General features: G+C 44.2%; 1 protein-coding gene across 14 annotated transcripts in view; it reads left to right on the top strand.

The window, feature by feature from the left end:
• The window catches only part of LOC129763415 (high mobility group protein DSP1), a 100,797-nt gene that overhangs the window by 59,511 nt on the left and 28,555 nt on the right, over positions 1 to 12,731 (top strand). For all 14 annotated transcript variants that reach the window (XM_055762457.1, XM_055762465.1, XM_055762458.1 and 11 more), the window contains exon 3: positions 1,417 to 1,644. In XM_055762457.1, coding sequence (XP_055618432.1) covers positions 1,417 to 1,644 — 228 coding nt within the window. The remainder of the gene's footprint in view (positions 1 to 1,416; positions 1,645 to 12,731) is intronic.

Raw genomic sequence — 12,731 nt, 5'->3', positions numbered from 1 at the left:
AAAAGGGAAGTTACTTCATTTGATTCTTGCTCCTCTTTCGCGCTGTCGGTCGCGAACAAAATAAAAGAAAAAAAAACAGAAAAAGGTGAGAAAGGCAAACTAGGAAATAAATAAGAGAAAGGAAAGCAGAATAAGAAGAAGGGAAAGGAAAAAAAGAGGAAAAAATATTAAAGATTCAAAGTAATGAAGATGATGAACTTGGAAACATAACTCTATCAAGAGTTGTGTCAAACACAAGAAGTGTTTGCAGATTTATTTGGGGCGATTCAAACAGCAATTTCCATGTGTCTAAGATCTTGGTTAATACGTTTGAAAGCAACAAAACTGGGCCCTGCATTAAACTGAAGGCGACATATATGCCTGAAATGCAGCTTTTGAACGTCGGAACGAAATGGCTTCTGGTTAACTTCTTCTATCCACGATCTATCTAAAAAGCAATTTGGCACTGAACCAGAAACAGTGCTTGTCATTTTCGGAACTAGGAAATGAAAATATTTTTTTTACTTGTTAATTTGTTTTAGTCCTTCGGGGTGAAGCGAAATCTGCCGATTCGCATAATGAAACATCGATTGTTTCGTTTCCTTTGCATTTCTGCTGTCATTCCTTTTCGATTCGGGAAGCAGGAGCTTTCATTGACGATTGAAACTCCTCGAATGGGCGCTATTCATTATCATCGTCAAAGTGTTTCATTCCGCATGCAAAAGGACGCGTGCATCTATTCAATTGAAAGTTTCATCCATTTTGTACCATCAAAATGAATTGCCCCGTGGACCGTTTCCCTAAAAAGGGGTATGAAGCAGGCATAGGGAATTGCTATTTTGATGTCACCGTGTTTCATGGTTAGTTGCAGATGTCTGTCTTGTAGTTTTTTTGTCACTATTCCATTATACTCTCAAGCTATTACTATGCTACTATATTAGATATAATTCTTTTCCTTACTAACAACCGAGAAAGCGTTGTCGCAAGGCTCGATCTCGATCGAATTGTCGAATACAGCCTTACTTTTGATGCATGGATGGTAGTGCGTCGGTTTGCTCATCTTCCAAGTCGATAAACAATACTCCTGAGAACTTTACGGCCCTTTTGCATTGAGATTCAATCATACAATGTGAGATTTCGGACCTACAGTGAAGTTGGCCTATTTGTCTGCATAAAAACTGTGCACTTTACAGAACAGGTCAACTTTTGATCTTCTCATTCATCTTTAAAGACGTGTATCTTTTCGTGTGTGTCAGTCACTAGGGTTAATGCCATTGGGAATAATGGGAAAACGGAAATAACGAAATGAACTTTGTCCAAATAAACAAAATTGAAGAGAACGTCCATTATGGGACAATTTACCATTTAAGACAAATGCAAACTATTGTGTGCCGAATGCAATGAACTAACAACAAACTTTTCTTTCTCCGTTCCCAGAATCAAACACACGTGCAGCAGGCGCAGAACAATGCGATCCAGAACCAGATGGGGAGCGGTGGCGGCGGAGGCGGCAACAAACGGCCCCTCAAGGACAATAAACCGAGGGGGCGCATGACTGCGTATGCCTATTTCGTACAAACCTGCCGCGAAGAGCATAAGAAGAAACACCCGGAGGAACAAGTCATATTCGCGGAGTTCTCGCGGAAGTGCGCAGAGCGGTGGAAGGTAAGTTTGCTACCAGCTCGGAAGTACTACTAAACCCATAGTAACACACAAATGTGCAAACAAACCACAACGATCTTGGGACGGGGGTTGAAATCTGTCAAACGCGACGCGATTTGACAACTACTTAGGTTTTGTTTTTCCGGGAGGGGCAGATTTCATTCACACCATAGATTGCCATGACCCAGAAAGCGAAGAAACATTCTCACGTTGTAGTAGTTGAAAACAAGAAACGATCGCAACTTAATTTCCAAGTTTCGCTGTATAAATGGATAATCGCGATACGCAACGCCTTCTCTCCGATTCGTTGCACACACAACTAACGATGGCGGCAGCGGCTTGTAAGAGATAATGTGCGCTGCGCGGCGGAACGTTTAAAAACGGTTGTGTTGTTGCGGCTGGTTCATTTTTTTTTTTATTTTGTTGTTGTAATTTTATTTTCCGCTTCGTCATTTGCGCGCAGAGGCTGCTGAGTTGCTGCCCCTCTTTGTGTGTTTTGTTGGTGGCCATTGTAACGGTATTTTCGGAGTAAATTTTCTTCTATTGCTGCCGTGCTGCCGCCATGGCTGCTCTCGGGACGATGGCGGCGGCGTTATACGCCTTGAACCTGTTCGGCCGAGTAGGTCAAATGCTCGCAAGTTTGCTGCGAAACTCCGCGAGAGGTTATCAAATGAGAACCGCAAGCTTTTGTTTGCCGCGGGGTTATTGTTACGCAACCCAGAAGATGATGATATCAATGGGAGAACAGAACAGCGTCGTGATAGTAAACAACAGAAACCCGGAAATGAATTGTATTCGCTCTCTCAAGGCAAAGATGAGCTCATTTGCTTTGAGGTTACAACCGGAGGTCAGAGGTACAGTGTTCGATCCGCTCTAGGAGAAGATGACTATTTTTCGGTGAATCAGCGGGATAAGTTGCTCTCTTATTGAACGAGATACTGTGTCTGCATTCGTAGCACAAGTTTGTGGTGGAAGCCAACGCGCGCCCCCTTGCGGCGCTGAGAAACATGTGATTTGTATGCAAATGTAAATTACGCGTTGCCTTTGCTTTTTAGCCCTCAGGGGCGGTTGAGTCGAATTGAATGCGCGCATGTTCGCCTCTGATGGTGCTCAGAGACGACGTCAAGTCTAGGGGATAGATAGCGTTAATTTTCTCCTCCCCATGCAAAGGAATAGGAGGGCTTCGACTTGGGCACGTGTGATTTTTCCTCTCAATTTTATCTTCATCTTCGACCTGCAGACTGAAAAACATAAAATTTGATTAAATTATATCTCTATTCCTACGCTTGAACGTGCTTTGTAATAGATTAAAATCAAACACTCTGGAAGGCACGAGTCGTACGAATTGTTGAAGCCATGGTGTTGGCCGAAAACAACTAAACGTTGCATTTTGACAGTTCCGCTGGTCGGAGCTGGCAAGTCGATCAATTGGCCATGGTAGGAGTGTACGAAAAGAAATATTGACAGGACAATATTGGAGAAGTTGACGCGGTACGAACCATGTTAATTTCATCATCTAACTGCAAGCTTTTGCAATGTGTAATACCAGGATACGGCGACGTTTAAATCCTAGAACAGAGCAAAGCTTTGATTCCGTTCGTGTGCGTTGAACTTCTGTTTAGTGTCGATGGTTTTCAAAGCTCCTTGTTGAATGACCGAAGGCACAAAAAACAGTTACGGCGGCGAGTTGAAATGAATAACTAATTCGATATCGTAATTTCACTCGCAATTTCCATTTTATTTCGACCCGACGCGGTCGCCTGGAATTTGGTGGGGTCACTTTTGCTCACGGGCAATCATATGTGGTGTGTACACAAAACTACACTCTCGAGTCAATCACTCAATCGTACGCCGGACAAAACAGAGCGTGAAATTAAAGAGTCACACGTTTAAATGTGTTAGCCGTTTGGCAGAAAAAAAAATCCTGCAAATTTAACTCTCCCGTCTTTCCTCTTTGTGTTTGTTCCGCCCGCTATCAAAATCAATTCCATTCCAATTTAAAGTGTTATCAATCATTCATGTGCTTCCGATTTTACGGGTGTTGTGTCTCTTCCCGATCCGACAAGCGGCGTCGTGACTTTCTCCCTCTCAGTGTGCGTATGTGTGTGTATGTGATCGATCCATGTTGATGAAATATTTTTGCGCATCGAAAAAAATTCCAGCGAAATATTTCATCTGCTGTCAAATCGCGTGAAATCGCGCGCACTGATAAATGACTTATTTTCAATTTTGTGTTGTTGTACAGTATTAGTGATGTCCTATTTATGGAATCATCGTTCACCAACTAATCAAATATTTTTCAACTGTTTTTTAATCGCCACACTGAGAGGAATAATTCGTTAGATTGATATTACTTATTTACTAGAATGTTTTGCCGTTTCAATTATTTTCATCTGTAATTATTCAAGTTACTAGTGATGCTGCGGTTGCTTTTTGGTTCACCAACCACATTTCTACCCTCCTAGGAACGAAATTGTTACCCGCGTACGCAATCTTATTGTTACGTCCATATAAAGAGGAACGAAAACTTGATTTCTGATGCAAAAAAAAAAAATAGTTACCCCATTAATGGACGGTTTATTGTCAACCCATCGTGAACTCAAACTAACGAACTTAGACAGTTCTCAGGTATGCTATAAAGGTCCTCGCGTTAGTATTAGTAAATAGCGTGCAAAATAGCGCACCCCACTGCACGCTATTTTATACGTGTGAGTAATTTTCGTGTACAATACAAAACAAAGTGTAGCGTATGTCACACCACGTTGAACTCAAACATCGATGCATGCATCGATGGCACATGGGAGAGAGAGAGGAACGATTTCGTTTTGGGAGAAGTCACTTCAAAATGCAATGAAGACAATTTGACTGGGAAGAATGAAATGAGATAGTCGACTCTTAGAGGAAGAAAGCGATTAAACGCTCGACTGACTATTTAGTCGGTTTGGCCGAGAAACTACGTAAAGAAGCTAAAAGTCATTTCCAACTGGATACGGATATAGTCAGTCAGATAGTCAGCTGACTATCCTCAGTTGACTTTGACTATGCCGAGCACTGGATACAATATACAAAATAACCAAATACATGTTGGATTGTTGTTACAACATGAAAAATTTAAAAATTCAACTCAACCATACAACTACAATGTGCCATTTTAATTTTTTTTTTGGCAGACTTATCTCACTTCTTAACTAGGCGAACCTAGCCAGAATTTTCACCTGCCCCCGGGCTTCTGAATGCCAAAGGGGGACTAGGCTCTGCGGAATGCACGTATCTGCATGCTCGTGCTGTTTTAGTCCTGACCGAGGAATTGTCGGACAATCGCGCAGGTGCTAAGGATGACCGACTTTTGGATGCCGGCCAATTCCTTCTCGATGTTCAACACCTTTTGCGCTTCCAGAAGTGTCTTCGGGATAATTCCAGTTCCAGAGAGAACGACTGGAACAATTCTTGGGACCTCCCTTAGCCCCCACAGTTCCTTGAGCTCCACGGCCAATGGTCGGTACTTGCAGATTTTGCGACCGTGGGTCTCCTCCAGATTCTGGTTCAGTGGAATAGCGACATCGATGATGGTGACTTTGCGGTCGCTCTTGTCGTAAACCATTATATCTGGGCGGTTGTGGTGGATCGAGAGGTCGGTCAGAACAGTGCGATCCCAGTACAGCTTGAAACGGTCATTTTCCAGGACAGGTGCAGGCAGGTACCGGTAGTTTGGTACGTTGTCTTCCAGTAGAGCACATTGGAGCGCCAGTTGTCGATGAACAATACGGGCCACGTTGTTGTGGCGCTCGGTGTAGGCTGCGTTGGCCAAAACGGGACAGCCTCCCATAATGTGCTCTATGTTTTCACCTGGTTGATGGCACATCCGGCAAATGTCATCAACGTCTTGATGCCAGACGTACCGCCTGCAGTTTCTCGTCGGCATTATCCTGTCCTGGATGGCTATCATGTCGGCTTCTACTACTGAAGAGAGTTCACCACGCGTTAGCCACAGATTAGATGCGGCCTTGTCGACGTGTGGCCGGTCCAGTTGATGGGAGTGGGCACCATGCACTGCCTTCTGCTTCCAAGCTGCAATCTTCTCCTCCACTGTCTGCAGATTGCAGTTGAGTTGGTACTCCGCTTGCGCCAAGTGCAGAGCGCTGTATCCTCTGTCGGCGGCGCAGACAGCCCGGTATAGCGCGTTTTGGTTGGCGCGTTCTGCGAAGTACTCGCGCAGTTGTCGTACCTGGGCAACACACAGTGCAGAAATGTCGACGATTCCAAGTCCCCCTTCTTTGCGTGGTAGTGAAACTCTCTCCAGTGCCGATTGAGGATGGTGCATTCCGGCCTCTTTGAATGCTTTCCTCATCCTCCTCTCAAGGTCCTCTAGGTTAGTTTTGCTCCATTTGACTACACCAAAACTGAAGGTCAGCAGGGGAACCGCGAATGTGTTGATCGCGCGTACCTTGTTCCCCGCGTTGAGGAAAGTCCTCAGGACACAGTTCACTCGACTCAAGAACTTGTCTCGCAGCTCCGTCTTGATGTCGGAGTGGCGAATCCCGGTGAGCTGTCGGAATCCAAGATATTTATAGGATTCGCCACGAACCATGTCTCTTATAAACTCGCCGTCATAGACCTCGTAGCCTCCGGATTCGGTAAGTTGTCCTTTCAGCAGGTGGACACAGCGACACTTGTCGAGGCCGAACTCCATACAGATGTCCCTGCTTATGTCTTCGACAACCCGGATAGCTACACCTAGACGCTGACGTGAATCAGCGTAGACCTTGAGATCGTCCATGTAAAAGGTATGGGTCACTTCTTCGTGGGCGCCGTCGCCATACCTTATTTTATAGCCATGACCGTTTCTATTGAGCGTCCTACTGAGGGGGTTCAGTGCCAGACAAAACCAAAGCGGGCTGAAAGAGTCGCCTTGGAATATCCCCCTCTTTATCTGCAGCGTTCTAGACTGCAACACATTTTCCCCATCACTAAGGTGCAGAGACGTGCTCCACTGCCTCATCGCATGCTGCAGGAACCTAACGACGACGGGATCAATTTTGTAGAGCTCCAATACCCGGACGAGAAACGAGTGAGGTATGGAGTCATAAGCCTTCCTGTAATCGATATAGGCCATGCTTAGGTTCCGCTGATTATAAACCGCCTGGCCGACTATGGTTGCGTCGATGATGGCCTGGTCTTTGCAGCCATGCGTATTTTTTCTGCATCCTTTCTGCTCTTCTGCGATGATATGGTGTTGTTCGCAGTGGGCAGAAACTTTGGCGGTTATGATGCTGCTTAATATCTTGTACAGACTCGATAGGCACGTTATCGGCCTGTACTTTGATGGGTTCAATGTGTTGCTGTCTTTCGGGAGGAGGAATGTGACGCCACGGGTGGCGAATTCAGGGAGGTTGTGTGGGTCACGTAGCACCTTGTTGAAGCACTCAGCTATCTTTTGATGTGCGACGGTCAGCTTCTTGTGCCAGAAGTTCTGAACACCATCGGGGCCCGGTGCTGCCCAGTTCCTCAGGTACCGCGAGGCTTCGCGGACATCGTTCTCTTCGACGATGATAGCTGGCATCTCTCCAATTTCACCACAACTCTCCTCCTCCCGTCTTAACCACATTTGCCCGTCGCGATGTTGTACTGGGGTCTCCCAAATACCAGCCCAGAAGTTCGTCACATCGCTAATATCTGGCAAACCTTCGCGGTAGTCGGGCTTCTCGTCGCTAATGTGGTCGTAGAACGCTTTTTCGTTATCTCTGAACATCCGATTTTGTTCCTGGCGCTTTGCAGAGTCAGAGTAACGTTTCAGCCGTTTTGTAAGGACGCTCAATTGCTGTACCAGTGTGTCGAGTTTTTCCGTCAGCTGGTGAGCTCCCAGCTGGCGAAGTTCAGTAGGCCGCACGATCACAGCAACTTGGCGACATAATTTCGCCGATCTGCTGCCTCTTTTGTACGCCATCAGTCTTCCAATTGCGGCGCGCTTGTTTAGGATCCGTTGCTCCAATCTCCTTCGCCATGGAGGCTCACGCCTTTCACGGAGATGTTGGAGCAGTCCGCCTCTTGGCCTAATACGGTATCCTAAACTTTTGGCGGTCGCCACAGCAGCACAGTAAACTTTCAGTTGCAGCTCCTCCATGTTCTCAGCATCAACCAAGTGCAGCGGAAGAACGTGCTCGTTCATGAGCTTTACTGCACTTGTCAGCCTGCGGGAATGCTGCAACTTCGGGATCCTGGGGCGCGACAAAGGGTCCGTGTCGCGGAACTGTGAGATCGCCTCGTCGTAATGGAAGACCAGATCGCGTAGTAGTTGTTGATCTGGCTGTGGATCTTCCGGCTCAGGGGGTTGTTGTACTGTGGCCTCCACTGGTGCTGATTCGCGTGCCCCACTCGCGAATGAATTGCTCAGCCGTACTGAACTTCGTCTCGACACATCGCTTGCTCTGCTTGTTCTGGAGCTTAGTTCTCTCTGCACCTGCTGCTTGATCTCGTCGACTTGCGTTTGGGAGAGCATATTGTTGCGTACAATCGCTCTACGCCTCGCGTTCATCGCGTTTTGGTCCCGACGAACTCTGGATACGCTTCCTCGAACATTGCGAGTATTCGAGGGCGACCGCTCATGTCCGTCTCCAAAGCAGTGCAGATGTAATAGGCGCGGATCACGAATTCATTCATTTCATGTGTCCACATGATCCGTCGCCTAGTAGTACCCACAAGTGTGGACGACTGTCGTCTGACAGTCGCAACACGCCTCGTAGGCGCAGCGTTTCGTTGGTGATGTCGATGGCTGCTGTTTCCGTGTGGCGGTAGCTCTTCGGGTTGAACCCGGCTGGTGGCCCGCTCTTGCACATCGCCCTCCAGCCGCTGGCCGCTCGCTCTTACGCCCGTTCCAGGACCAGCTCCAGTTCGGGGACCCTCCTCGGGTGATCGCATTCGTAGTATTCGTCTTGACCTTAGCTCCATTGTCTGGGTGTATCTCCTTTGCCCGGGAGACAGCGGGTTGGCAAGGCCTCCATGACCCGGGAGGCCTTCCCCGGGAGAGATATAGCGCTCTGACTCGCTCGCACCCCCTCACTTAGCCACTTTCGACACCCGTTCTCGGAGCCAAGACCAGGTGTGTGTTTCCAGTTCACGCCCGATCTAAAAATGTCGTCATATGATCTTCGTGGAGGCGTGAGATAGGAACATTTGAGACCAACAGGTAGGCTCCTACCCTAGTGTTGATCCCCATTTGAGAACCAAATTTTTAAATTTTTTTATTTTATTTTTTTTAATAATTTTTTTTTTTCACTATTTGCAAAAAAAATCTCTATTATATAGAATACATATTCGGTACTGAAAAGAAGAATTTCATTCGTAATCAATTGTTATTTTCACTTCCCAAATGGCGCAACACGAAGTCAATACCGTCAAAGCGAAATGGGGAATGACAAAGCAAAAGTACACTAACAGAAGACATGCAGACAAATTTTCTCTAAAAAAAACTTAAACTGCAGTAGCTGTACCGTCTTTTTTTTTCTCTGATTTTGGATCGATTAATCGATGTAAATTATTCGTTCGTTTCGATCATCAGTTGCACAGTATGATTTACCCTAAGACAAGATGAGACAACTGGCTTCTTACTCTTCTTCGTCGTACAAAAACGAAGCCATGACATAAAGATGCCAGAGTTGCCAAATATTATAAAATTTCGGTTTATTTTAGTTTCTGTTCTTATGAATCGTAACATTTGGTTGGTGCGAATTTAATGATTTTGCGTATTTTCAATAAGGCAATCTCAAAAAGGATAAAGGATAAAATAAGTCTTTTAAATACCCATATCTATAACATAATAATGATATCCATAACAACTCGTACATGACCGTAGTACCGAATGCTTCGCATACAGCCGATACACAACAACATCCTGTTGGATTGTTGGACTTGCTATCAAAGCGGCGAGAAGAATGTTCAGCCCAGAAAATGATGGACAGTGAAGCAGCATCGACATCATATCGAATTTCAGTTTCATCTAATTTTAGTGATAATGTGGATGACATGAATATTGAATTCGACAATGAGTACACCGTCGATGAAGCGAAAACCTTCCTCGACAGAACAGAACAAAATTCGTAGCATCAAAATAAGTCAGCGGGAAAGAACATGTCAGCAGTGTAACAATTGGTAGTTAGCAAAACACAGCCTGGATGATATCAACCATCCCTTTTTTCATATTTACGAGCTAGAGCTAACATCGTTAAATCTTTAAATTCAATACAAATCAACGCGTTTTATTTTTTTTTGGCAACACTGAAAAAAATCGGCTTTGTTTACAAAATGTATCGAAATCAGCCAATCAGAAATCAGAACGACTGACAGAAATTTGGTCCGTAAAAGACTTCTTATTGTCTGATCTTATCTTAGGATTTACCTAGGTAGTATTCAATTGATCGATTAATCGACCGATTACCAAACATCGCTAGTTGTACACACAATCATCTCATCCCTCGTAACATAAAAGCGCTTCATATTGGCGGCCACCATCCCATCCGATGCGAAGCAAACGTGCAAGAGTGGATATGTGGACGGGGTGGGTGGATGGATGAGAGGATAACAGCAATAAATTTGAACCAGGCGGCGGAGCTGGCCAGGAAAGGATCGTGAAGGAGAAAGTGAATATAATTTATTATAACGTGTTATTACACATAGCGTTCGCCACTGCTGCTAATAATCCTTTGCATCGTTTTTTTGAGATTTTTTAGTATATAATAACTCCGCATCCCAGAGGGAATGAATGATTTAAGGATTTTTTGGGAAGGCTTCTGGAATCGCCGTTTACTGGAATAGACTTTGACAATTTGATTGTAACGTTTCAACAATCAATGGGAAGGACCCGCACGTCAAGTGCTCACACAGACTTCAACCAAACAATCTGCAGAGGCGGGGGCAGATGCAGGAAGGATATTATCGTCACACGCGCATCACTCGTCCGTCATGTTCATACGCATTTGTTTGTCACATGCTCGCACGTGTCTGAAACACAAGTGAAACGTTCTGGACCGCGTGTGTGTTCTTCCCCCGCTGGGTGCCCTGCTGCCTGCCGGAGCACACCACGTGAAATCGGCAAATGACTGGAGAGACTTGGTGTGGTGGCGGTAACCGTGACTGGTTCCAAATTCGCCAGCAGCAGCAGCGGCGGTCCACAGATGATGGTTCGCGATGGTGGAGTATACCGAACCGTGTACTATTGAGGGGAGAGGGCAGGAGGTAGAACGAGGCAAGCGCAACTAGAGTGAACGCCATAAAACCGGGATCGTTTATTCGTTCGTTCGTTCGTTGGCACTGCTCCAGCTCTCCTTCCTTCGTTACTCCCTCTCTCTACTCACTCCTTGTCGTCGGTTCCTATCGATTCGAATGTGCTCCACCATCCGTGAGGGGCTGATGTAGATGTTTGTATATATATATATATATATATATATATATATATATATATATATATATATATATATATATATTCCATTTCTCGTTCCACACTAAAAGAGGAGTCATCGCTTTTAGGAGCAGGAGGGAAGGGGCAGGGTATGTGCTTCGCAAATTGGTAGAGCCATGGAGACACATCACGCGGGGAACGTAAATGGGGGAGCAAGTGGAAACGAAGCGGGAAATGGTGTTAGGTTTCTGCTGATTGAAATTAAAATTAGTTTGCGCTCTTGCTGCGCGTCTGCTGGCAAATTCTTCTTTTCCACCATGCACGGCCAACTGAGGCTCTTTGATCGACTTTTTGGTTTCAGTTTCATCGAATTTCCGATACTCCTCTTGCTGAAATGTTTCATCCCAATCGACGAGAAACATTTCCATCCACACATCATCGCACACTGAAACAAATCGTTGATTCCATCATATAAACAACAAAATTCGTGAGGGGTACTCTAATACATCACCAATCTATAATCTTCAATACACTGAGAGAAATAATTAGTATGTATAACAAATTTTATAGGAACTAGTACCAACTCGATAGTCATTTTCTACTGTGCTAACTATTCGTACATTCTACGTGAGTAAATGGTGTAAATATATTGCAGAATATCGGCTCAATCTCGATCTTGATTCAGGATTTCGAAATAACGTCCAATTTATAATTATCGGGCTGCATTCGTATTGTTATTGTATCTTCAGTTCTTGCAATGATGTCAAAAAAAGATATGTTTTGTTCAACTATTCCCATCATATAAAATTCCAACACACAAAATGTAATCGATTAATTTGAGAAGCAGAAAATCGGAACTTAGTGCGAGACAATTTGCATATGGGTTCACTTCCTCGCTGATGATGCACCTACCTGGCATATACATACTTGGCAAATGCTTGCGAATAAGTTTGGACAAAAATGTTTTAAATAGATAAAAAAAAATCTGAAAATAGTGTTTTCACATGAATGTGGAAGGCAATTGAAAAAAAAACAAAAATATTGACGTCACGATGTAAAAAGTAGCTATGTTGTCACGCACACTACGCACGTAAATTCTACTATCTGCTCCACCTAATATTCCTGCTCATGGATGCATATTATAAACATTAGGTACAGAGAAAAACACTGCGATATTGTTCATTTAATATGGCGTTCAGACTCTATGATGTACAGGGCAACCTCTATATAACGTACATTTCGCTTTCAAAATTGTACATTGTATCGAATTGTACGTTATATCGAAGCATAATAAAGAACTCATAAATATAGCTCATATTACTTTAATGTGATGCTGTTTGGAAAGAGTTAGTAAATAATGTTGTTAAAATCCAACTAGGAGGTGAAGCCAACATTTCTCATGATGTTTCCGTTCATACTGTTGATTGAGGGTAAACAGATAAAATGACCGCTTACTTGTTTTTCCCTGTAACAGAGCCCTTTTTCCAATGTATGGGAGTCTTGTTGGTAGTTGTATAGAATATTCATTCAATGTTCGTTCGTTCGTTGAATTCGTAATTGAATTGAGAAAAATTAAATTCATTTTTTTATATGATTTTTTTCAGTGTAATTTTTATTTTTTTTTGTATTTTTTATGAAAGATTAAATTATTTCCTATACTTCATTCCATGACTAAAATTCTGTAGGTCTAAAAGCTTTT

This window comes from Toxorhynchites rutilus, chromosome 1, assembly GCF_029784135.1.
Source record: "Toxorhynchites rutilus septentrionalis strain SRP chromosome 1, ASM2978413v1, whole genome shotgun sequence".
Taxonomy (NCBI): Eukaryota; Metazoa; Arthropoda; class Insecta; order Diptera; family Culicidae; genus Toxorhynchites; species Toxorhynchites rutilus.
Note: the sequence above shows the minus strand (reverse complement) of the source record. Positions and strands in the feature narration are given on the sequence as shown.